The sequence below is a fragment of the Antechinus flavipes genome, chromosome 2 (genome assembly GCF_016432865.1).
Source record: "Antechinus flavipes isolate AdamAnt ecotype Samford, QLD, Australia chromosome 2, AdamAnt_v2, whole genome shotgun sequence".
In the NCBI taxonomy this organism is placed as follows: Eukaryota; Metazoa; Chordata; class Mammalia; order Dasyuromorphia; family Dasyuridae; genus Antechinus; species Antechinus flavipes.
Window position 1 is genome coordinate 590,951,642 of NC_067399.1, and position 27,201 is coordinate 590,978,842.

The 27,201-nt window shown below is 35.0% G+C and overlaps 2 protein-coding genes across 6 annotated transcripts in view; one reads left to right on the top strand and one right to left on the bottom strand.

The window, feature by feature from the left end:
• Nucleotides 1-424: 424 nt before the first annotated feature.
• ZDHHC6 (zinc finger DHHC-type palmitoyltransferase 6) lies at nt 425-15,127 on the bottom strand. 2 transcript variants are annotated; one of them, XM_051981411.1, is made up of 11 exons: nt 14,975-15,127; nt 12,334-12,805; nt 10,987-11,078; nt 9,616-9,775; nt 8,709-8,870; nt 7,800-7,853; nt 4,718-4,885; nt 2,313-2,354; nt 2,064-2,209; nt 1,931-1,977; nt 425-1,090 (listed from the first exon to the last, which is right to left on the bottom strand). In XM_051981411.1, exons 2-11 carry the CDS (start codon nt 12,598-12,600, stop codon nt 987-989), a joined length of 1,242 nt encoding a protein of 413 aa, XP_051837371.1. In that variant the 5' UTR covers nt 12,601-12,805; nt 14,975-15,127; the 3' UTR covers nt 425-986. The 2 variants fall into 2 exon arrangements, with proteins under 2 accessions (XP_051837371.1, XP_051837372.1); XM_051981412.1 differs by lacking the exon at nt 14,975-15,127 and adding an exon at nt 14,836-14,945.
• A 187-nt stretch (nt 15,128-15,314) lies between these two features.
• VTI1A (vesicle transport through interaction with t-SNAREs 1A) overlaps nt 15,315-27,201 on the top strand; it is a 424,902-nt gene continuing 413,015 nt past the window's right edge. The window contains exon 1 of one of the 4 annotated variants that reach the window (XM_051981417.1): nt 15,315-15,652. In XM_051981417.1, coding sequence (XP_051837377.1) covers nt 15,559-15,652 — 94 coding nt within the window. In that variant the 5' untranslated portion in view covers nt 15,315-15,558. The remainder of the gene's footprint in view (nt 15,653-27,201) is intronic. The other 3 variants (XM_051981418.1, XM_051981415.1, XM_051981416.1) reach the window with 3 other exon arrangements.

Consider the following 27,201-nt stretch of genomic DNA (forward strand, 5'->3'; position numbering starts at 1 on the left):
AACACTGATTACAACATGGCATTTTCATCTTTTTTTTGTTGTTGTATGCTTACTTTTGGTTTTCTTTTTGATCTAATTTTTCTTGTGCAGCATGAATGCATTCTTTAATACATATTAAAGAAAGTAGGAGAAAAATTGTGGAAAATTTGGAACACAAGGTTTTGCAAGGGTGAATGTTGAAAACCTTTGACATTTTTTAAATGGATTCGAGTAGGAGTCTGCTAAGCTCAGGAACAATCTTTAGCTCTTCTTTATACAACAAAGTGATGTTCATTCCTGAAGATCTTTTTTCAATAATCAGTTTTTCATTGGGTTATATAGTCTAAGAATTAAAGCAAGTGCTTTCCACTCCTGATCTTATTACCATGGCTAAAAAGGGGAGGAATGGGGAGAGAAAATACAATTCACTGTGAGCTCCATGGGATATAGAGAACACTCATTGGTCTTTATTTGTGATTGACAAAATCTGCATTATTAAAAGACATTTAACAAAATTGAGTTTTGTAATTAACCTGACAAAATATATTCTACAATTTCTAATGTACTACTTCCTAAGAAAAAGCAACCAAGGAAGGAGCAAAAGCAATATATGTCACATGCAGATTTTTCCTGGGAGGGAAGAACTACATTTGTAGGTGAGGTCCGTAGTGTGCAACGCAATTTAAAAAATTAAATGCTATAGAAAACGCAATAATGCTTACTTGGGTGAAGTGTTCCTCCTTTTAGAGGAGGAGTGATGAGAGCAGGTTGGAATTCAAAGGCATATATAGAATGGCTTCTCAGTTACAAAATGGTAATAAAAATATTTAAATCATGGCACTAGGGCACCTTTGAGGAAAAGAACACTTTATCCAGAGTAGGCCCATTGCATAATTCTGTATATATATATATATACACACACACACATATATATATATATATATATATATATACACACAATTTTCAAGTAATGGTGTGGTCATAAAGTATATTTCCTGAAGCAACAGCTATCTATTTTTCTTTTCTCCCTCAGATACTTGATCACTTTCAGCATCATAATGACACTTTTCCACACATTTCCTAGGGAACCATCCTCGTATTCTGGATCCATCTAAAAAGAAAAGAAATTTCTATAAGACTAAAGGAAAGTACCAAACAATTTGGTGTCATTACTTTGAATTCAGTCTTATTATGAGCAAGAGAAGTTTATTATTTCCCCAAAGTTCCTTCCCCTTTTAATCTCTTGGATTGAACTTCATTTTTTTTTCTCCACCAGCTATTATTTCTGAGTACAATTCAAGAATTATAGATTGATGAGAGTTTAAAGTATCTTTAAAGATAATTTATTCTAAACCCCTTATTTTGGATTTCAAAAACTGAAGAAAGAAGAGATCTACCCAAAGTAAATTGCAGGGATGCATTCAAAACCGAGCCACAATTCTAAATTGAATGAACTACTATGGCTTATAAACATTGTGGGCCTTAACTACTTAACTTCTTAAGTTAATCATCTGAAAAATGGGGGGAAAAAAACGGTTCTTTTTGTTGGTTCAGGAGAACAAATATGATACAATGAAGAGAGCACTAGAAAATGTGTGTCTGTGTGCTTTGAGTTTCAGCTATGCTCTGCAATTATGGGCAAGTTGTTGAAGATGTAAGCATCAGACTGCACAATTGTAAAACATAATACTGTTTGTTTCCTAGTTTTTCTAATCCTCAAAAGGTTTCTTAAAGGTCAAGTATGAAAGTGCTATGTAAACCTTAAAGCAATATCTAAATATATTATCCTACTAAGGTGCAGAATATGGCATTTCACATAAATATGCAGCAAACATGGAATATTAAGAAACATGTATATGTGAAATATACTTTCATATCTATATATATTATAACTTGAAGCAAATTTCAAATCCATTTAAAGAGTTCACTTTTGGGAATACCATTTCCATACCTTCTGTGGTCAAATGATCAAGAATTTTGTCTCCATACATCCAATGTCTGAAATATTTAAAAGATTAAATTACTTTTAAGATTGACAACAATTCTGTCATTAGAAAAGGAAATCAGTAGTACAAATTACTTACCTTAAACCTCTGGTAACTAAAATCAGTTCCCCTTTCTTTAGGCTAATCCGAGGTTCTTCAGTACATGGAGTTGTGAAGAAAGTTTTGATACCTTTATTGAAAGGGCAGCAAGCACCACTGTAATCATCTATTACTTTATAGCGGACCTGCCATCAAAGATCAGAAATGTCTATGATATAAAAACAAAAATCATCAAATATAGAATTTTTAAAAATCAATATATCATTGAAAAAAAGAAAGAATACTTACACTTCTGACTCTCTTATCTGCTTTCTGTTTTAGTTGTTCGATCTGTTGGAAAATAAAGAAAGGGGAAACATGATAATTTCTTCCAATGCCTGTTTTTTTGTACTTTAATATTTTCAGGCAGGAGCCAGATAATGCTAAGACTAATTAAAGCCACTTTTACATTTGACGTTTATTTGAAATAGTAAACCAAACAAGTTTATTAATATTATCCCTGCAAACACAGTTACAAGCCAGAAGATAATACAATTATTTGGATTTGGGAATGAGTGAATGACCAAACAGTCATTAGTGAATCATTAATGAGTTGATGTCAGGTTGGAGAAAGATAGCTGATGTTATGTCCCAAGAATCTGTCCTTTACACCCTGCCTGTGTTGTTGAACATTTTTAACAATGATTTCGACGAAAAGAATAGATGGCTTTCTTTTCAAATTAGCAGACAACACAACGCTGGGAGGAATAGCTAATATGTTAGATGAAAAAGAAGTAGGATTCAAAATACAGAGAACAATAGGTTGAATCAAATAAAATGAAATTTTAAATAAGGATTATTAAATTCATAGGATCGAAGATAGAAGATCGAAGATCTGGAGTTGGAAGAAATCTCTGTGGGCCATTAAATACTTGTCACCTTATTTAAGAGAGGAGGAAATTGAAGTACAGAAAAGTTAAGTAATCTGGGCAATATCACATAGCTATTAAGTATATAGGACAGATTTTGTACCTAGGTGTCGTTGACACCAATCCCACCATTCTATCCATTATTCTAATTTATACTTAGATTAAAAAAATAATTTTATCAATATGAAGTATGTAGGGTATAGAGAGACAATAGTTTTAGTGAACATCTCAATGAGTCAATAGTGTGCCACAATAGGCAAAAATGTTAATGTGATATTTGATTGCATATAGAGATGTAGTATCCAAAACAAAGTTTGATTTTGGTTTTTTTTCTCCTTCAAAAGCAAAATATTTCATTGGAACAGAACTGCAAAGTAAAAAACAAAAATGAATTAATCACCTATATCATTCGTAAACTTCAATACAAGAATATCCCCAATCTGCTATATATGTCATACAAAGCTACTGCAATCTGTAGCTGCAGCAGCTTCTTTTGCTTGGGAATATGGTTATCAGTGAGAGAATATTATTGTTCTGTGAGACTGCTGCAGGTCAACATGCTTGAAAAGGCTAGTCAGCATATTTTCAGAGGTTTTGTTAGACTTACAGACAGACAAAAAGTCACATTAAGGGGCAGCTACATAGCATAGTGGGTATAGCACCAACCCTGAAATCAGAAAGACCTGAGTTCAAATCCAGCCTCACTCACATAACAACACCTTAACTAGCTGTATGACTCTGAACAAGCCATTTAACCTCAACTGCATCACCAAAATCAAACAAAAAAATTACATGAAGATCTTTTTTTGTTTTTCCTTTTCATAAAAGTCATGTGAAAGAAAGCAGACATCGTCCTGTCCCTCCTTCCCCCCAAAAAAAAATCTCAAGAAAAATAAAGTTTCAATCTGTATATTTCAATCTGTATTCAGATACCATAATTAGTCCTTCAGAATTGTTTTGGATTATTGAACTGCTGAGAGAGCATCCTGTTCATCATTTCTTACAGCACAATAGTATTCCATTATAATCAGATACCACAATTTGTTCAGCCATCGTCCAATTGATAGACATCCCACAATTTCCAATTCTTTGTCCTAAGAAAAAAGCTACTACAAATATTTTTGTATATATAGGTCCTTCTCCCTTTTAAAAAATCTCTTTTAAGATACAAATCTAGTAGTTATTGGTAAGTCAAAAGGGTATGCATAATTACAGCCCACATAAGATGATCAGGTCAAAGCTAGAATGATGGGTTCCATTTGCAGCACTACAGTTCAGGAAAGACAGATAAACTAGAAGGCAGGTAGAAAAAAAGCAATGAGGATACTAGAATATGCAAAATGAAGATTGGTTAAAGAAACTAAAATTTTTTAGATTGAATAAAAAAGACATGAGAAATAATAGATGTTTTCTAAAATTTGGAGGGAAAAGAGTTTTGTCTTGCTTGGCCCAAGAACCTACAACTAGGAACAATGGACTGAAATTGCAGAAAGTCAGATTTGGACTTGATCAAAGGAAAAATTTTCTAACAATTAAGGGGCTAAAAAGTGAAAAGGAAAATATTAACATCAGTTTAAATGTAGATAATCTTATGAATACTACAAAATCATCAAAATTTTTTTGAGGAAAGGGGCTATATGATGAAGACAGAACTTACACAGAGATGAATTTAGAATTCTGAGAAATTCTATAAATTGGAAAATTTTAATACCATAAAGGTTTTGTCATACATCAGTTTAAACAGAACACATGGAAAGGAAAGTTAGTTTTGACTAAAATACTTACGGTCAGGCTATATGGATGACATCCTTCTCTTATTGGCCATTCTAATCCATCTCCTTCAGGAATTCCAGACCATGTAAACACTTGTTTAAAGTTCTGCCATCTACTTCCCATGTCATAGGGAAAAACAAAGATTTCAGCTGTCTGGTAATATTGAATTCTATCTTTGGCCTGTAGAATTCAGCAAATAGTAAAATATATCACTAATTCAGAAAAATATTTATAAATTCTTTCATAGAACGTTACTTTATAATTTGTAAATTAACTAGATTTCTTGGGATAGACTAATACAATTTTAAATCAGGAAGGAATCTTAAAGTTCATCTAATCCAAACTCCTGATTCTACATTTGAGGAACCAGAGACTCAAAAAGGTTAAATTTGGTTTAAAATCATATTGTAAGTCAGCAGTAGAGCTAAAACTAGAATCCATGTTAAGATGTAATTTTTTTCTAAGCTACTTTTCTATATAAAGAATAAGATTTAGACTTTATCAGAATTTTTGTCTTCAAGCAATTTTCCAATCTAAACGTCTCTAATGGAATAATTTTTTTTTTTTTCATTTTAATAATGTAGGAAGAAAGTAAAGCAGAAAATGAAAGTGGCTCTGGATTATTTTAAAAAATCCTAACAATTTCCTTTTTTTTTTTTTTTAAATAAGTTTTCTATTTTTCAAAATATATGCAAAGCCAGTTTTTAGCATTCTCCCTTGCAAAACCTCATGTTCCATATTTTCTCCCTCCCTCCCTTCCCACTTCCCTGGCCGGCAAATAATCCCAAATAGGTTAAACATGTACAATTCTTTTAAAATTATTTTCATATTATCATGCCTAGTTAAGTCCTATATGAAGATTTACATAAGCAGCTGGAAGCTGCCACTACCATAATGCATTAGTATCTGGGTGCGAGGAAATGAAGAAAATGCATCATAAACATTTTCAGTAGCAGGGGGCAATTGTTAGCTAGACTCCCCTCCACTGGTAAAGAAGGGGCTGTCAGCAATAGTCTTTGTATTAGAATAGGGAAGGGGGATGAATTAGGTTACATACAAAGTTCCTTTACTCTTTAATCCTAAGTAGCTTTATTTAGCATAGGGAAAATAAAAGGCTATTGTCCATTTCTTAAATACCACTGACATCTAGTGGTCTGGAAAAAGAATACTCCTGCTATATGTTACAAAATTGGTCAAAAATTCCTGTCTACATCTGAAACTAGTGATTCAGAATTAAGGAAAATTAGTATGCTTTAAATAAATAACTGTAAAGGACAAAACTCTGGAGAAGTATACTTGAAAGAAGGTGTTAACTCAGTGGAATTGATAAGACAATGGTTACCTAGTTTAGCATGGTGATTAACAGTTCTCTAGTTCAGTAAGATGACTTAATCTTACTAAGGTGTTAACTCAGTGGAATTAAGATAATGATTTTCTAGTTTACATGTACTTAGTACTTAATATAGTTCTACAAGATTGACACCCATTCTACAAGATTGACACCTATGATGATGTACTTACAATAGAGTATATAAGAGCCAACAAGGACTGGGAGAGATACATTCCATCTCCCACCACCGTGATGGCTGGCCTGTCCTCCTTCATTTCTCCACTGAGACCAAGGCCCATCTGGAGGCCCTCCGGAATGGGTCTTGGTTTCAGTGGGGGAAATGCAGGAGGCAAGAGAGCCACCAGAGGTTTGTCCAAGATGGAATCTCTTCCTTCTCAAAGTGCAAGAGGCAGGAGAACCCCCAGAAGGCTGATAAAAGATGGAATCTCTCAGTGTAGGAAGCAGGAGAACCACCAGGACAATCTCTATCTTGAAGTCTGTTCCCCTTCCCAGACCTCTTAGCTCTTATATACTCTATTGTAAGTACATCATCATAGTTGTTAATTTTGTAGAATAGGTGTCAACTTGTAGAACTATACTAAGTACATGCAAACTAGATAACCATCACCTTATCAATTCCACTGAGTTAACACCTTGTTGTAGGATTAAATCAATCATACTAAGCCTTAAGTATATTTTCAAAGTTCCTGCCCTTTACAAATAACTACTTTAAATGTCTCTGTATTGGAGGCAGAACCAGGCCTGAAGTAGGAGAATTTAGGAGATATAGGTTCTAGTCTTCAGCCTGATGAAATCTGACTGAATTTAGACAGCCCACCTCACATAGTGATATGAAAGGGAGAGACTATGGTCTACTAAAGACTACTAAATTTGGACTCAGAGGTTCTGGGTGGAGTCACTCTATAGCTTCATGTGCTTAGATAAGTAGTGCTGAATCTCTTTGTGCTCCAGTAAACTTAGTTATAAAATAAGTGAGAGTTGAACTCAATGAACTTTGAGGTCTTTTTCAACTTTAAATCTATGACCTTAGAATTATAAAAATTTTAAATATATATATAAATATATAAAATTTTAAAAATTCACAAAAGATACAAGATTCTCTTACACAGAATAACTGTGGCTACCACATAATATTTACTTTTAATTTAGAAAACCTATAGATGACCAAGTGGAAGAGATCTTAGAAAAGAGAGCTCCATGCCACATAATAAGAAAGCTGAAGATTATAATCAGTTCAAAAAGAAAAGTTCAACTTTTCCCGAGGATGATAATGTATTGTGATGGTGCAATGAGTCCCGTGTAGCACAGACATATTTATAATATATGTGTTTATAATTTTTTTTTTTCATTCATGAAATATATAAGCGCTAAAAGTTTTATTTGATTTCAGGAATTAATTCTTAATTGGAGATTAAATATAAGTTCCAAGAGGGGTTTGACAATAGTAGGATTGGAGTTTCACTCCAAGCTGAAGGAAGATGGTTGATAGTCAACAAGTAAGCCTGGCACATCCTGGGTGTTTACTAAATGTTTGCTGCTTGACTGAAGGTCCTATAACAATCTTTTAGAAATGTATTTTGGATGTTGGGTACATTTAAGTGAGTAATTAATCAAAATGTATTCTATTTCTATTTTAAATTGAATTTGCAAACCACTAAAATAAAGCAAGTAATTTTTGGCATTTTTATTTAATATATTCAAACTGTTATTGTAAATTTAAGAAGATTCTGAATTAAAATTTACCTTCTCTTCAATCCATGATTCAATAGAAGTTTTATTTCTAAGAATTACTTTCATCTGAAAATTAAATGACAGTTGAAAAATTATTATTTAAAGTGACTGGGCCCCATTTACATGAACTTTTTAGACACAAAAATCACATCAACTGAGAAATCAACTGTGTTCAAAGAAGACTAGCAAAATACCTCATTCCTTTCAGTAATTAAATTTCAGATGAAGATAAACATTTCACAGTAATACTTTGCAAAGATTTTTATGATAAAAAGGAAATAACTACTGTATTCTATTTGTTAATATATATATATACTTTGTTATTAAATTCCTTCATCACCTTTTCTTTAGCCTATTCTTAATTTAAGATAGTTTCATATAAACAGATAATAAACCATTGTAAGTCAATTTTTGCATAGCTAAGAAAAAGTTTTTCCTTAATTCATTTTATTTCAATACTCTTATGTTTCTTACATATGACTAATTACATTCTGTATTAATGTAGGTCCTTCAAATAAAGGATATAAATTTACTACAGATATGATTCATCTCTATTTACAGGGATAATGATGTTCAAAGACATCAATTCTAGGTTAATAATAAGAGTACAATAAAAACTCATTTTAACATTATGCTTAATCACTTTTCTGAGCCAGTGTTAATTTTTGACTAAACATTTTAATTCTGAAAATGTTTAGTCTTTTCTACACTGTAGCTATCAGTATTTACATATACAAAATAAAGTGAAGGATTGAATCAATTATCTGAATAATTCTATTTCAAGACAAAATTAATTTGTGGCCTGGGTGGAGGTCAAAACAAATGAAAATAGTTCTCTACTGTATTTTATAAATGAAGGTTATAGTTTCTTCAACCCAAACAACCTTGAATCTTTTAGCTAATGGTAACTGTCAAACTTACCTGGATAAAAAACAACATACCAACTGCTATAGTTGTTCCTACAGCCAATCCCAACGCAAATAATGAGGCAGCAAATGCAGACAATCCAAAGGGTATAATAGGAAGGGGATCTCTCTTAACTGCACTCATATCAATCTTTACTGTATTCCAACCAAAGGAAATCTACAATGGAAAAACTGGAATTATCTGGTAGTGGCCAATGATGAAACTCAATATATAATATTCCAAACCAAAAACTGACCCTTAAAGTGTCAATTCAGAACTTTCGCTAAGTTAATTAAGTTAAATCCTGTTTTATGAATCTGATTTAGTAAATGGTTCCAATGCACAACCGTCTGCAGAAAACCAGTTCATAATTGTTCCTAACTGGACATTTTCAGCAACTGCCAGGCAAGTCTCCTTTCCTTAATTTAACAACTTTGGGGTAAGATTAAGTCAAATGTATACATTAAAAAGTATATAAAACACTAGGCCAATTTGACTTCAATCTTTCCCTCTTTCACTTCTCTTTTGATATGAATCAAGTTGATAAAATCCTTGCTACTCTGTGTTTAAAAGATTTTTTAGTAGCAGTGATCTCCAGGACTTGTTATTTTCTGCTTCACGGTCTATTCCACCCAAACTCATCCTTAACACTTTCCTTTTATTCACTTCAACTCAACAACAAACATATATTAAACACCTACATCTCAGTTCCTAGAATTTAATAATTTTTATTAACTTTAATAGTTTTGGAAAAAGACCAGAAAATTTTAATAAAGGAAAGTCCTATGACTTTTAAAAAATTCTTTTAAATCACGGGGAGAAGAGTTCTATATATATCTATACATATACTTGCAAAGAAATGATTTCTTAGGACCATTAACACATACTCTGACAATTGAATGACTGACAAACAATCTCTTACCCTGTTATAAAGCTGTGTATACATGGTCATAACAAAGATGAAAGCAGCATGAATACAACCCAAAGGTGCTAAGAGGAGAAACAATGTAAATGATGCATGATTTTGGTAACCACAACAATTGTTGATCCAAGGGCAATGATGATCCATCTTCATAACACATCTAATGAAAAACAAAAGGTACATAAATCCCTAAGTATGTATTCAATAAAATTTATCTTCAAAAGAAATCTACCTTATAGGGAATATGTTCTTAAGTCTTGGGAGTTAGACATTGTAGAACAGGAAAAAATTTCCTTCAAGTATTCACATAGAAACATAAATGACGAATGCTTTGAAAGTCAAAACAACACAAGAAATAGCATGCTTTGTAACAGCCCCTGAAGACATGATGGTACCTCTTATACATGAATTTGTTTTAAGTAGTCAGGAAATCCATTGAGACATGCAGCATACAGAAATGAGCATAGTTTTAAAGTAGTGATTGAAGTGGAATACAATGAAAACACTAAAAAAAAACGCTAAATCTCCATCTGGGATTGAAAGCAATAACATACCCAAACAGATGCTTCTGACTTCCTTCCTTTATGCTTAACTATTAGATGCTGGGATCTCACAGGCTAAATAACCTATCCCTGTGTATGATATGGTACAATGACGAAAGGACTAATGTCCTTCCTTTGCTTTAGCTCTACTATTGTTAGAATAAACTTTTCAAAAGCCAAATCAAATATGAAGGAAACTGTCTCCTGTAGTTTCTCAGTACTGCCACTTTCTTATCACAGGTTTCTTAATAATAAGCTGCCCTTTAAAAATTTAATTTAAAAATTTCTATTCTAGGTGAATATTTCCAAACTTATTCACAATGCCTTTTCTTTTTTGTTTTGAGTCTTTATTTCATTTTAAGTTGTAAACATAATATGACCAAGATTCTAAAACAAGTAAAAATTTTTAACATTTAAGACAACTCTATGGACAGGAAATAGGCTGCAAAGGCTACACAAAGGAGACTGGTGTAATAAAAGCCCTAATGAATACATCTTATTATGAACACAAAAGCACTTTCGACATTATTTTTAGAAATGTTAGCTCATATGTAAATATCTTATTTCAAACTACTTTCCTTCTAATTTTAGCAGATGGGTAGTGAAAGGTAAGGATCAAAGAGAGAAATGACTTGATGAAGGTCATACCACTAGCAAGAGGCAGTTGGTAACTGATCACAACTGTCTCTCCGTGGCAGTGCTGCTGCTTTGTTAAACACTAGGATTTGCAAAATATTCTCATGAAACTGACTTGTGTATGATAAGGAAAACAAACATGTGACCAAGAATTAAAGGAATCAATCCATAGTGAAAAATAATGAACTGGTACCTGTTACACTTTCGGCAGTGATGGGAACGCGGTGCCTTATATGCCTGGCACACCTTACAAAACTGGAGATACATGCTGTCCTGAGCTTTCTCCTTGGTTCGGAAAATAAGGAAAAGAAAAATCACATATTGGTGCATGGAATTGAACACTTTTAAAGAATTTAATGATCTAGAGCTAGAAGAGCTCTCAGAGGCTACCTAATCTAATTCCCTTATTTTATAGATGAGAAAACTGAAGTCCAGTTCTTAAAATTTACAATCTGATTCAATCAGATAATAATTCAATAAGAGCATAATATTTACCAGGTACTGTGAGGTGCTAGGAAACGTAAAGACAAAAATAATACAGTTTCTGCACTAAAGGAATTTATGTTCTGTTGAAAAGACCTTGATTATTTAAAAAAAAAAAAAAAAAAAAAGAGTAAATACAAAATGGGGGTTAAATGGTACAGTTTGATAGAAAGATGGCCTGGAATCTCAAGAGACTTGGGTTGAACTCTCAGGTCTTGGAAACTTAATAGGCTTTCCTTGCCTCAGGCAAGTGTCCAGGTTCCAGATTTGCAAAAGTAAAAGGAGTTCCTCCATTTTGAGTGACCACACCAAAGTAATAAAAAAAAAAGTCCAGAACAAATACAAATAATTTTAAGGGGAAAGATAACAAGTTAGATCAGGAAAGTAACACGAGCTATGACATGTTTTCAGTCAAATTTTTAGTGGGGCAAATGGATCATTAGTTTTCATTATTTCAAATCTAAGTAGTTATTTCTAAATTTATTTCAATGACCAAAATAATCATTACTTTTAATAGACGGAAATCTTCCTGAGCATCAATATTTAAGATACAATTTTATCTGTTTTCTAATTTTTCTCCTGAAATAATTTCTTGACTGTTTCCTTTTTTGTTTTTCTAATTTCTTCATCTGTTTCCAAAGCTTCTTTTCCAAGTGATTGTTTACTTTACTATTTAATAACCAATCAGAAAGATATTATTATAAAACACCATTAAGTTCAATGCCCTTCACCAAAGAATCTTAAAATTTCTTATTTACAGCATCCCGAATGGAACAGATACTTAATAAACATTTGGTAACTTGACATATAATAGTGTATATTATCTTTAAAAAAAAACAAAGCTAATTTTATATCATATTTTAAAAGAATTTATACTATTTAAATGATGTAGATAAAAAATTTCAAGAAAATAAATGACTTTTCATCATTAAGTGATTAGAGCTTTTAGTCTTTGCCACTTGACAAAAAGAACATTGTACTTTTTTTTTTAATTTAAAAACTACGCTGATAGCAGATTTCATTTTTCAAAGATTATCTTTTTTTTTTTTTTTCTTACCGGTTTCCATTTCAGAGGCACATAGCCAGGGCCCACAAACATAGCATTGAAGTAATTGTAAAGAATCATGACAGTCCAATTTATCAACATGATGAAATTCACACTTCCTCCTGTTGTATGTAAAGGCCAATACCACAAAACGGAGTCAATCATGGCCATTGTGGAACATATTGCTATAACACCAAGAGCTATAATGGGACCCCAGTGGCACAGTCTTTTTAACTCGTGTAGATTTTCAAATCTAATAACAGAGCAGAGTACACCCATGATGATGACAGTTATTTTCTATTTTAAAAACCTTGTAAAGTTCCTTTTTTGTTTGTACATTTCCATGTATCATAAGTCCGTGAGTCTTCATTAATACTCATGCCTTCAAACTGTGGGATGTTAAATCTGAGTAAGCCATTTTAATTGATGTTCAGAGTTCTTTGTCTTGACAGGAACAAGTGAATTTCATTGTTTTTAAATCAACCTAAATAAAACAAAATATAAATGTTTAGAAGAAAAAGATAGGCTATATAACCAATTCAAAACATAAAGCCTGTGAATTAAGAGTTTTTCTCTAATGCTATGACAACTCAATTTGGGAAAAATTTTATTTTTAACATACTTTCTTATAGTTCCTTAATATCATTTAAGTACATTCATTTAATACATTAGTCATCTGATATAAAAACTTCATAAAAGAACACTGCTAGTAATATGAAATCAGATAATTTTGGAGCTAAAAGGGGCATTGGGGATAACCCAGTGACAGAATTTTACAGATGGGAAAATTAAGACCCAGATCTGCTCAACTAAGGTACAGAAATGAATTCTCCCAAACAATTCAGGGAGGAATCTTGGTAATGAGTAATGGCTGAATAACTGTAAAAATATCTAATATTTCTTAGAATTGGTTGCAGAAGGAAAAACTAGAAAGTCTATTACTACATGCTTTGGTTTCCATGCAATACTCCAGAGGAAAGAAGAAAGCAGATACAAAGATACCAGAAAGCTACTTAGTATTGTATAATACTATACAATAAGTACAATAAGGCTATAAGTATCTTCATCATTATAACCAAGAGTATGACTGGAATGAAAGGCAGTATAGCCACAAATCAGGAAGATTCTGGAGTTCAAATCTCACCTCAGATAGACTGTGGATTAAGTCATAAAACCTTCGAGTGTCCCAGCCAATTCTCTAGGGTTATAATTTACAGAACAAGTGTTGATTTACATAGGTAGAAGTTTCCTCTGGGGAGAGTTCCCCATAACTATGAAATCAATTAAAAAAAAATAATAAAAGCACTGGAATGCAGTATCTAATGGCCAGTGACTAATTTTAGACCTGCAGATAATAGACCTGCCACTTGATTGAGCAATAATGAACCTCAAACAAAAAGGTTCATTGAAACTTTAAAAGACTGTAAACTCAGAATCAGGAATTTAAAAATATGGGTTCTGGTTTAAGCTGCCATTTGCCAGGCAGCCTTAACTCAATTTCCTGCAGTTAACTAAAACTTTTTGGTTCTTCTCTACTATAACATTCTAAGAATCTGTGAAAATGTCAGATGAAGTGGTAGGGACAATTATACAATAATACAGGATAACAGTACAAAAAAAGTGATTAAGAAAGAGTATACCCAGGTAATTAAATTCAATGAACATCTATTGCATGACTCGGTATATCAAAGACTGGAAAGATGTAACATCTCAGTCAATGGCCAAAAAGAATAATAATTCTGGTAATAATTGTAGTCCCAGCTTTTAAATCAAAATAATCACACCTCTCCTAAATTACCTGGGAGGCTATTTGAAAAGCTTTTAGATCTTTTTGGTTTCCCAGCAAACTCTTCCTGGAGCATCACAAAACAGTTTCAGTCACAGGCAATAACCAAAGCTAGTAGTAAGCACTTAATAAATAATGGCTTGCAACAGAGAAGTAGCCGAAAGCTATTTGGTCTTTGCCTGTAGGTGATAGTGGACAAATTACCTCTCTTCAAGCCCCAGTTTACCCATCTGAAAAAAGAGAGGACGGCCTGGATGAGCTCTAAATTCTCCAGCCCTTGAGTTCGGTCATGCTCTCCTTGAAATGCCCGTACACTAACTTACGGGCAGCATCCCAGGCTACGTCCCACTCCCTTTCCAACCTGATCAGCTCCCACAGTGGGGGGCAGGAGAAGAGGCTGAACGGGGTAGAGACAGAAGTGACTACCGAAAGAGTTAGACTGGGGAATGGAAAGAGGCGGTGGGGAAGTTATGAAGCTGAAGCTGCATCTAATGCTTTCCAGAGCTCGCATGTGTCCGGGGAGTTAATAAACAAATGAAATACTACGTGGATGGAACGTGTGAAGTTCCTCAGGGAACGCTGCCTCGTGTCTCGGTTTCCCCATCACTACCAACGGCCCAAGAGCTTGTAGGTTCTCGCTCTCTCCCCTAACATCCTCCCCCCCACCCCTAACCCCTCCCCGGCAGCTCCCAACTCCTAGATAGGATGGCTAGATGGCCGCGACGTACCAAGGAACTCGACCTGCTCGAGTGTCCCGGCCTTCTCCCGGAGATTCCCTCCCGCGCTCCCCCCTCTGCGCCCACTTTGCACCCACTCCTCAGCCATCGCCGCCATCGGGCACTTCCGGGGCGGCAAGGCTGGCCTCACCCGGAATACGTTCCTCCTTCTTCTCGGGATCCTTCCGTTGCCGGTTCCTCCGCCCTTCCCGGATGACAAGTGAGAAAGATCAGAGGCCACAGGCTGGTAACTAGTGCCTCTAAGTCACCACAGCCTTTACAGCGAAGCCTCCGCCTCCTCACAACCCCCTCGGGCATTGTGGCTAGCCTGGGTCATCGCCACTTCCCGAAGGTCCTTCCCTGAAGTGATCCCTCCGGAAACCACTTCCTTTCACTCTTTTTCTCTGGGAACCATCCCCTGGAGAGCCGAAATAGAGGATTGTAGCGTGTGCCTTGCGATAGGATGCTTTTCCACCGATGTGCGGCTCTTTGCCCTTTCAGACTCTGAAGTCTCACGGGATTGAAGGAGGGATCAGTTAGGGGAACTGAGTATGAGCAAACCGAGTTTACGGAGCGTCCAGACGCACTAGTAGCACAACCCGGAAGCGGCCGGTCTGGGAGCTGTCCTGGGTTCTCGCTGCAGCCGCTGCCGCCTCTGCTGCCAGCCGACTTTCGGCGCTTCGGAGCCGCTGTCCTTATCCGCTCCGGACCGAGCCCCAAATCCTCACAATAGCCATGTCATCGGACTTCGAAGGCTACGAGCAGGACTTCGCGGTGCTAACCGCAGAGATAACCAGCAAGATCGGGAGGGTCCCCAAACTCTCTCCAGGTGAGCACTGGAGCCGGGGAGCTGAGCGGGCAAGGAAGGAACGATGGGAGGAGGGGCTGGGCTTGAGGAGAGAGGGGAGACCCAGAGGAGGCCGGGCGGGGGAGGAATGGGGACTGAAGTTAAGGAGGGAGGGTAGAGGCCGTCCATCTACCGGGAAGGACTGCATGGGCAGCTTGGTCATGGAATTTGTGTCCACTTTGCTTCTGCTGCCGTCTCACGTCTGTCTTGGCCTCAGACTTTTGCTGCCCGAGTTGCCGTGCATCGCCTCGATCCACCCCCATGGGCCACCAGGTGAATATTTGTAAAGCACAGCTCTGCTCTCCGCCACTGCCCTGCCGGCAGCTTCTGCGACCTACGTGGCATAGATGACGAAAGTTCAAATTCCTAGGACACCCTGGCACTTTAGGGACCGCCGTGACCCGCCTGCAAACTCCTTTCCCATCCTTCCCTCTCAGTGCTCCACTCAGCCAAAGCAAACACTTCCCATCCCAAACCCAAAGTCTTAAAGATATAGTTCAAAAAGGATTCCTTTATGAAGAAGAAAGTCTGCTGCGTGCATGGTCAGAGGACCTAACTTCAAATCCTCTCTGCTTTTTAATACCTATGTGACCTCTAGTGTCTTCGTCTGGAAAATGAGTGGATTGAAATTGTTGGCATTTGAGATAGTAGCCATTTCTTAAGTCTACTTAAAGTCTAGTTGAGATTCCGATTTTTTCTTCTCCTGTTTCCCCTCCCTCTCCAAAAAAGCAAAAGAGAGATCTTTCATTCTTCTAATATGTATGCTTTCAATTCTTCCTTTGTATTTAAATTCTGATTTGTATTGTAATGGCCACAATATCATTTTATATCCCTTACTAAAGCTGTAAGGTTCCTGAAAGTAGGGACAGTGTGTGTGTGTGTGTGTGTGTGTGTGTGTGTGTGTGTGTGTGTGTGATTTCACTAATTTTTTTTTTTTTATTGCTGCAGTTGTGTTCAATTCTTTATGATTCCATTTGAAATTTTTTTGGGGTAAGACACTGGAATGATTAGTTATTTCCTTCGCTAGCTCATATTACAGATGAGGAAACCAAGGCAAGTAGAGTTAAATGACTTGTCCTAGCTACACAGCTAGGAAGTGTCTGAGATTGTATTTGAATTCATGAAATGAATCTTTCTGATTTCAAACCCAGCTCTCTAACCATTATGCCACCTCATTGTGCTAGTATTAATTTTTCCTAAAGGTAAATCCAAGTTCTATTCTCCCTTTTGCTCTAGCAACCTGAAAATACCTCAGGAGTCTGAAAAAAGTGTTTGAGTAATTGTTCCTTCTTTATCTTTCTTTCTTCTTACCACCTATTTCTATTAGTAGGGGTATTTGCTTGAAGCCAGAATCTCTGACCTTGCATCTCACTATTCTCCAGTAGGTCCAGTTCTTGTGGAAATGGCTGATATCTTAAATAAAGGATATGACTCCAAGAATGGAAACAAGAGGTCCAAAATAGGGTAGCATATTTTATCCAGCTCTGCTGTTGTGGAAACTTTATGGAGGAAGTGATTGATGGCCTGAGCACTTCATGATGCATCATTCCAGCTCTTTTCATTAGTTCTGCTTTCTTCACTGCTGAAGGTGGTCTAAATTCCTGTTACTTGAGTCTTCTCTCTTAGTCCTCTAAGTCCACTCTTAGTGGTAGTGGTGAAGGTGATTTTGAATTAATTCCCAGAGTTTGGGAATAATAGGATGTATTGTTTCATTTATATTTGGTTTAACTGTAAGAACTTGAGGAATGTGAGAATTTGAGTTTAACTGTAAGAATTTGAGCCAAGAGACTTATAATTTTGTTGATGACTAATAAACAAACTAAATCTAATAATATTGGGAGATTGTAGAATATTCTGAAATGACAAAATAGCAAAATCCTTGATGAGCCATAAGAATTGCAAAAGCAAATTGCTTTTTTTTTTCAAGAAACAAATACTTTATCAGTAGCAATAACTTTCATTTTGTAATTTTGTGTAAACATTTTAGAATAGTTCCTACAAATAACAGATGAAAGCTTTTGCAGGAGAAGCTATACCTTTTAATATCTGTGACCCAAACATAGAAGGCATATAACATGAGTAATAGCATAGCATGGTGTAAAGAGTGTAGAAATGGAGATAGGAGATCTTGGTTTGAAAATTGATTAATTTCTTAGATTTGCAGTTTCCTCATCTGTAAATTGGGAATGAGAAGCACCATGGTGTAGTGGTAGATAGAAGGTCAGTCTTGAAGAAGGGAGGACTTGGATTCAAATAAGTATTTCTTAAGGTATTAATTAACTATGTGACCGTAGGAAAAATAAGTAAATTCCTTAATCCTTAATGTAACTCTCTAAAAATATAAATAACAGATGATTTGGGGTATTTATTATTGGAGAGAGTTTCCGTACTGGTGATTTCCTACAAACATGAATACAGATCTAAATATTCTTCTTCCTGTTTTCCTTCTCTTCCTCTAATTACTCCCTTCACACACACACACACACACACACACACACACACACACACACACACACACACACACGTTGAAATGAGGATTGTTGTTAGAATAACTTTTTATATACCTTAATATTTCATAAACACAATATGAATTGGTAAAAGGAAAATGTATATTAGACTTGATAAGTCAAAGCAGATAAGATGTATGTGTTCACATAATGTACACTTGGATAGTATATTATATGACAGTCATTATATGATCTTCTCTCTCTTTTTATTTTTTATTTTTTGAGGCAATTGGGGTTAAATGGGGGTAACATAGCTAGGATGTGTTAAGTGTCTGAGGTCAGATTTGAACTCAAGTGCTCCTGACTTCAGGACTGGTGCTCTATCCATTGCGCCACCTAGCTACCTCATATGAACTTTTCTTTAAAGGTCCATTCCATAATGATGTGTGTCCTGCCCTCTTCACTTTTCATCAATAAAGAGAAATAAAAATACTTACTGGGAGTGGGGAGGGGAAACCAATTAGAAAAAGACTATTTCTAAAAAGTCATCTGAAGACCATTTATAATTCATGAATACAGCTGTGGGAAACAATAGTGTTTTAGACTCTGTCCTTAATTAAGAGGTAATCAAATTGATTAAGAAAATATGATGTGAATAGTATCAACCTTAGAAAATCTTCTGAATGTTATGATATTGAATATCTGAAATTGATGAATAAACCTTTCAACCAAAGCAGCTCATTCTTACAAACTGGATTGGTAAAATTAACAGTATCCATGCTTTGTGATCCCTTCCATCCAAATATTCAAATGAGAAAATAATCTTTGCTTTAAAACTTTATTTAATTTTGATTTTTTCTTTTTAATTTTTAATAACAGCTTTTTATTTTCAAAATACATGCAAAAAGAGTTTTCAACATTTACCTTTGCAAAACCTTATGCTCCTTTTTTTTTTTTCTGAGGCAATTGGGGTTAAGTGACTTGCCCAGGGTCACACAGCTAGGAAGTGTTAAGTGTCTGAGGCCAGTTTTGAACTGAGGTCCTCTTGACTTCAGGGCTGGTGCTCCTTCCACTGCAAAGAATCTTATGTTCCAAATTTTTCTCCCTCCCTTCTCTCCCCCGCAGGAAGTAATACGGTATACATTAAACATGAGGGGGAAAAAGAGCAAGCAAACAACAATAATAAAAAGGTGAAAGTACTGTGTTGTGATCCACATTCAGTCCCTATACTTCTCTTTCTGGATGCAGATGACTTTCTCTATCACAAGTCTATTGGAATTGATCTAAATCATCTCATTGTAAAACTTTATTTTAAAAAAGTAATGATTTGCCTGCATAAACTTTACTAATAAGGACAATCATAATAAATATTCTTATTTTCTTAAATTGATGTCTGTGTGTTATGAATTGTTAGTAGGTTTGGTAATTAGGCTATTTTGGAGGATTAGGGCCTTTTCTATTAAATATTTCAGTGAAACTATAAAGTTCTAAAGAATTCTAAAGAATGACATTTTCTGCAGCAAATTCTCAGGAAAAAATATTAACTTGGAAACAATTTTCTTTTGAAGGTAAAGAAATCTCTTGGCAATGTCAGTGGAAACAATTTAGAGATCTTTTACATGTACCCTAGGCTGGTTGGTTGAGATTTAGTTAGCCTATTCTAATATAATTTGAAGTCTCATTAGTTGATGTTCATTTTTTTTACTAAGTGAGTTAGATAGTGGAGAGAATAGAGCAGTGGCCTGAATTCAGGAAGACCTAAGTTTAAATTAGCCTCAACACTTGCTAGCTTTGTGACCCTAAGCAAACCTCTCAAATTTTATTTGCCTCAATTTCCTCATAATGGGGATAATAATCATATCAACTATCTCCTAGGATTCAAATTTGATTTGAAGATCAAATGAGATCATTGAAAAGAGCCTGGCACATTGTAAGTGCTATATAAAGTTTTTTCTCTTCTCACTTATCTCTATTATGCTGGTGAGAAAACTTCACATTATGGTAAGGGCTTTTAAAGAATACTAAAAGGTTATAATAAAGTTGCTGTATATAGTATGATAAAGATAAGTCTAGCATGTGTACTGAGTTGGATTTGCCTGTGTTATCCACTCTCTTAAGGAAAAAAAATAGTTAATATGAAACCATATTGTGCTATGACCAGAGTCTTAAACATATTAAAGATTAATTGCTACTATGTACTGCATGAGGTTAGCCAAGATTAATTTCCTCAGTCTTTGTGATACCTGCTCAGCTTTTGCAGAAGCCATGGAACTCTATCCTTACATTTCCTTTATGGCAAATAAAGTTGGTTGAATTCCCCAGTGTTGAATACCAACAATTCAAGGGAGAAGAAGGGTGATCATTCACTCAGGTATTTGTACTGAACTGATATCCCACTAAATTATGTTGGGGAAGGATTGGAATCATAAGGTAGTGTATGGTATCTACATTTCCAAAGGTAGGAAGATACTCATATGAAATCCAATGGTTATCTTTTTTTCTCACAAGTTATCTTCTTTGACCTCTATAGCATTTTTATCCTGTTTACTATCCCCTTCTTCTTAATATGTTTCTTTGCTTTTAAAAGTACTATATTCAACAAGTACAGATCAGCATTTCTTTTCCTATCTCCTTATTTTTTCTTCTTTTAGAGAACCACATTTCTAATTGCCTCCTAGATATTTCCACTTGATTGTCCTTATGGTACCTCATAATCAAACTGCATCACATATTTATATGTGTGTGTGTGTGTGTGTGTGTATGTATGTGTGTGTGTATGTATCCCTTAAATTTTATAATTTCTTTTTTTTTTTTTTTTGCTGAGACAATTGGGGTTAAGTGACTTGTCCAGGGCCACACTGCTAGGACTCAGGTCCTCCTTACTTCTGAGCTAATGCTCTTTCCAGTGCAGCACCTAGCTGCCCTACATTTTATAATTTTTTTATGATTTTCCATTCCTTTAATCATCCCTGTTCAAAATCTGTTATCTTTGCCTTTTTTTCTATAAAGGGAAAAAATTAGTATCATTTCAGTTTTCTTCTTCTCTTTTACTTCACACATCTAATCTAATTAGTTTCCAGATCGTATTTCTACCTTTATAACATCTCTAATATATATCCCCTTTTCTCCACATGCACAACAACCACTCTTTTTCAGGCTTTTGTCAACTCTCCTCAATTTTGTTGCAATACTCTCCTAACTGGTCTTCATGCTTCAAGTCTTTCTCCAGCTCAGTCCTATCTCCATATAATCACCACAATCTAGATTTGACCACATCACTCCTCTACTAAGTAAAATCCAATGATTCCCTATCATCTCAAGGATAAACTCTTCTGTTTGCCCTAACCTGGCTCCAGCTTTCTTTTTCAGCTTTATTCACATATTGTTCTCCTCTGTGTGTTTTATAATCCAATCAAATTGATTTTCTTAACATTCCTTATGCCTGACATCCCATCTCTCTTTCATGTCTGCTTTTGCACTGTTTTTCCCACCATGCGGGGCATACCTTCCCTTTTTACCTTTCCCTCTTGGAATCTTTGGTTTTCTTTAAGACTCAAGTCAAATTGTTATTTTCTACATGAAGCCTTTCCTATTAGCCCCAGCTGCTAGTGTCTTTCACCACAATATCACGTTGTTTCTGTTTTATGTTGTTTTTTATATATCCCTATAAATGTGCATGTGATCTTTCCACCTTAGAAGCTAAACTCCTTGAAGGTAGGGATTATGTCACTTTTTGGTCTTTGTATTCTCAACAACTAGTACAATGCCTGCCTGGCATGATAATAATAGCTAATATGTAATTAGATAATATTACCTCATTGCAAAATGCTCAGCTGATATACCTCACTGATATCTGGGCAGGTCCCTGTTATTATTATTCCCACTTGACAAATGAGGAAAGTGGGACTTCAAGAAATTAAGTGATTTGCCTAAGGTGCAATAGATAGTTAAATGTCAGAAGCTAGATTTGAGTTGTGGTCCTCCTGCCTTGTGCCTCTGAGCTGCCTGGCATATAATAGGTACTTAATAAATACTTGTTTTGAATGTTAACTTCCCACATTCAATGAATTACCATGATCTTTTGAATCTGAATTAGGTCTTGTATTCAATCCCAGTTTTGTTTTCATGGTCATCATCCTAATGTGACTCTTATCAAATTTTTGGATTATTGTGATGGCCTCCTAACTGATTTCTCTGTGCCTCTGATTCTATCTGCCCTATTCCCCTCTTATGCCTTATACTTTCTTTACATGTGTCATTCTACTGCCAGATTCATCTTATACACAGATAGAGCCATAGTATTTGGATGTTCAAAAGCTTTCATAACTGCCAGTTTTCTATTAAGTAATCCAAATTCTATTTTGTCCCTGCAGAATGTGGTCCCTCCTGTAATGCCAGAGAAACTGAGCAAGACAAAGATTAGAGAACAATTTAATAGTTTATTAAATGGAGAGATTTACTGGGACCAAATGATCCATGATTGGTCCCAGGGCTGAAAGAGACTATCATCTCAAAGAATCCAGCCCTGAATATCAGACAGCAAGACTCTTTTATAGGATAACAAGAACAATGATATAATGGGGGAAGTATGGGGATAACCTAATGGGGGGAGGCACCTAGGATGATATAATGGAGGGAGGTACAGGAGAGGTTACTGATACTCTAATGATGTCTAAAATGGATAGACCTTTATCCTGTCAAACATTAAGAAGCAATGATTATAGCCTAAAGACATAAAACCTTTATCTCATCAAACATTAAGAGAGAAAGGTTATAACCTGAGGCAGAGTAACTAAATAGGACAATTAGAGAAACTGAGTCAGGACATTAAAAGGGAACTGGCACAGCACTCCATATATTTCCAACCTTATCTCTCAATGAAAACAAAATATTTGTGAACTGAAGACGAAGTTAGAAAATTGTTTTCCTTGTGTGTTACTTTCTGTGAGAAGATTTGAACTTTTACTTCAGACATATCCAACTTGATTCACCATATAATAAATACTGGTGTACCATAATATGTACTTTATAGAAAGTAGTATTAAAAAATGTCTCTGTACCCCAGGTAGCTGCCCATCTTGTCTAATCCTCTTCATGGATGTATGTTTTGTTCTAGCAAAACTCTTTTCTTCTGCATTTCTAGTGTTCCCCGACTTTTGCTTTTTCTTACAAGTCTTTCTCCCTCCTCATCCTGCTATCTTAACTTTTTTTGAAATTCATTACATTCTTTAAGACTGCACAGATACTATCTCTTTTGTGAAGTCTTCACCAATTCTTATCAGCCCAGAATGAGCTTTTCTTTTTCAGATGTTACACAATCCCATTTTCTCCCTTTACACTTATTCAGCATAGTAATTATTATGCATTGTATAGTTTTTCATCATTGTCTATGAGTCACACTCCCCTTCATAGAAGATCCATGACTACAGAGAGCATTTTTTAATTATTTCATTCCATTTTAAAGTGTTTTTTATGGAATTAATACTTCATAAAAAGCACCTGAATGAATAAATAAACCTAGTAGACTACTTTAAGCCATAAGAAATCTAGATATATCCCAAGAGTGGTTACTTCCATCCATAGTTCTTAAGGGTCAATCCAAAGATCATTCTAGCCCAGAATTTTGTCTCACATAGCATCCTTTAGTGCTATGATTAAAACTTGGTACTTGTTCTTTGTGGAATACTCAAGGTTAAGGTTTCATCTACCAATGTCATTCAAAGTAGGATGTCCAACATTAAGAAAAATGGTTTATAGACATGTGATTTATTTTTTATTCATATCTTTTGTTTTCGTATTATATATATTTTTAAATTTTTCTTTGTATAGATACTAAGCATAGAGTTGGAAGGACCTGAGTTCAAATCCAATCTCAGACACTTCCTAAATATATGACCCTGGGCAAGTCACTTTACTCCAATTGCCTCTAAAAATTCTTATTTTTTTGACATTCGTTTTTTAAAATGTTTAAGTTCCAAATTTTCTCTTTCCAGCCCTTCACCTATTTGTGGGGAGGTAAGCAATATGTGAACTCTTGCAAAACATATTTCCATGTTAGGCACATCACATTAATTTTAAATTATATCTCTCCCCTCTTCTTTACCCAGTGAATTATCTGTAGTAATAAAGGTTTTTTAAAAAAAGAATAAAGCATAATCAACCAGCACATTAATCCTTTCTGACAGTTACAATCTCATGGTACCGTTCAACTTGCAATGAAGAGAAGTAGATGCATTTTCTCATCTGTTTTCTGGGTTCAGGGTTGGTCATTTTAATTATCTAGCATTCAGTTTTACTATTGATGTTCGCAAGAGCTCTGAGTCCTTTGTCCTAAAACAAGCTGCTATCTGTGGAGATACAACAATCTCTTAATGTAGTGTTCTTTCTAAGAACCAAATGCTTTCAAATAATACCCAGTCCAGTGTCTTTCTTTCCCATTATGGAATATCTCTCTTCTTCCAAGGGAGTGCTGAGTGTACTGAGTACTACACTTTAATGAATGCTAGTAAAGCAGGGATGTTCCAGTGTACATATGTGAAGAGGTTAGAAGTTTTGAAATAAGCAAAAAGTTAATCCTAAATGAATTTGTTCATATATAAACTTCACCTTCAAGTTGAGGACATTTGAAATGATTTTTCATTTATAATGAGATGAGACTTTTGGAAATAAGAATCACCATTTCCTTTAAAAAAAAATCCAGAACATCATTAGCAATTGTAGAACTGCTTCTTAGATTTCTTAGAGCTTTATCTTAGTGACATTCTTTTGTGTGAAAACCATCCCATTATAGCTCATTAGGAGATATAAAACCACCAAGGAGTAGGCTTCATTTTTGTCATTGTTGTTTTTAATAATCCTATATTCACAGACTTTGGTTTAAGTTTTCACTAAGGATTTCCATTTAGTTCTAATGTTTTGTTTTGTTTTGTTTTTTGTAGAATCTGTCAAGTAAAATATTATGTGTTCAGTGTGCACAGGGAAGAAAGTAATATAGTGATTGGTATATGTAATGGGCTGAAGCTCGAGTTGATGCACTGAAGTCCCAAGCACGTGAGGCTAAATAGTAATTGGACCATACTCTATTAATATATATGCTTGGAGAAAGAATGGCCCCCGCCCACTCTTTGTGTTGTATAGGAAATGATGATTTTGGTGGGTGGAGACAGAGGGGCAGAGGGAGAAGCAGAAAGAGACTGCTGGTTGGTGTCTTGTTGCAGCTGCTCACATTGCTAATCCCCCTTCACCTCAAAAAGAATAAAGATTGAAGATTTTCCCTTAACCTGAATTCCTGACTCCGGCTGATTTTAAAATACGCGGTTATCACAGGTGTACTGATTTCTAATTTATAGCTTCCCAAACCTGATCAACAGATGATTTGTAAATTTTTTATGTTACCTTTGTACTCCCTTTGACCCTAGGAACAGTTTGGCATATCGAAGAGAGCATTGGATGAAATATCAAATTTGAATTCTTACCTCAGATAGTAGTCATTCAGTTTCTCAGAGCCTTAGTTTCCACATGTCTAAAATGGGGGTGTTGTTTGTTCTTCATTTCCAAAGAGACCAGTGACATCATAGATATATCTTAACTTGTGCATGAATTGAATTTAAGTGAAGTAGAGTTGTATAAATTCATCACATTCACTCTCTTCTCCAAAGTAATCAAAGTCCAGTGGCAAGACAAAAGTCAAGATGAATAGTAGCACTACCTATCTCACCAGGTCTTGTTAAAAGAATGCTGTTTGAACCTTAAGGCATTTGAAAGCTTGAATTTGAGGTATTATTTCCATATCATAAAGTTTATTTATTTAAGTTAATTGGAAGCATGAGAATATTTTATATTCTGTAAGTATTATTTTAGGTACTGCATATAATAGTTACTATTTAGTTAGGCAATATGATGCAGTGGAAGGAAGACTGAGCTTGAAGCTGGAGGCCTGGGTTCTAAATCTTTCTCTACTGTGTAACCATGGTAAAGTAAGTCATTTTTCTTCTGTAGGCCTTAAGTTCTTCAATTTCTTCATCTGTAAAAAGATTTGAATTAGTCCCTAAGGTACCTTTCAGTTTTAATAAGCTATGAAAGTATTTCTTAGGATGTGTCCCTGGGAAAGATAGATAGTAAGTCCTTGGTAGCCTTAGAGTCGGTGGTATACCTATAGACATTCCACATGAATTAGATTTTAGTTCAGTGGTAGATTTTAGTCTTTTGACATTTTTCTCCTCATCTCCATATCTCTTTCAAAATGAGAAGTTTCTTGATAGGAAAATACTATGGAGTGGCTGCTCACAGAGGACTTTCATAGAAAAAAATAATGCAATAAAATAATTAGACGTAGGTAGATTTTTACTCTCTACATGGTAGCTAGAAAAATGTGCTATTATAAAAAAAGATGTACATTTTTTTAAAAAGGAATCAGAAAAGATGTAATAGAGGAAGAACAATGGAAGGAAAAGATAAATAGAAGAAAGAGGTAGTGTTATGTGGTCCTATGGAGCTATTTCTTTCACTTCCCCTACAGGGAACAGACTACAGGATTATTATTGAATAATAAAATAAAGTTCATTAGGAATAAATATAAAGTCATATATATAACTCTTCTGTCTGATTCTACATGGCTCCATGTTCTATAACATATTGATAGTGTCTGTGCAGTTTTTTGTTTTGTTTTAGCAAAGATACTAAAATGGTTCACCAATTCCTTTTTCAATGAAGTCAAACAAAGATTAAATGGCTTGCCCTTGGCACACAACTAGTAAGTTTCTGTGGCTGGATTTGAATTTAAATTTTCTGATTCCAGACCCATCACTCTGTCCATTGAGCCACCTGGCTACCTCTTGGATTAAAAAAAAAAATCAGCTTCATAAATATAAGAAAGAATGGCTAGATAGAAGTCTGAAAAAGACTGGGAGATTTTGTTATACAACAAACACTAAAAATCAGCTGTGTGATGATGACAGCTGCATCAGTTGGTAAATAGGTATTTTTATCAAATGACTACTGTCTAGTAGGCATTATGGTAGGTCCTTGTGCTATCTGGGATTGCATTAAGAGGAGCCTAGCTTCCAGGAATTGGGAGATAATTGT

Excerpts from the sequence above, each read along its gene's own strand:
- ZDHHC6 (XM_051981411.1), bottom strand. The coding sequence starts at position 12,600 with ATGGGTGTACTCTGCTCTGTTATTAGATTTGAAAATCTACACGAGTTA. Across the intron at positions 9,776-10,986 it reads CACTGCCGAAAGTGTAACAG|ATGTGTTATGAAGATGGATC; the intron begins GTACCAGTTCAT and ends GTTTTTCATTAG. Across the intron at positions 2,355-4,717 it reads GTCATCCATATAGCCTGACC|ATCGAACAACTAAAACAGAA; the intron begins GTAAGTATTTTA and ends ATTTTCCAACAG.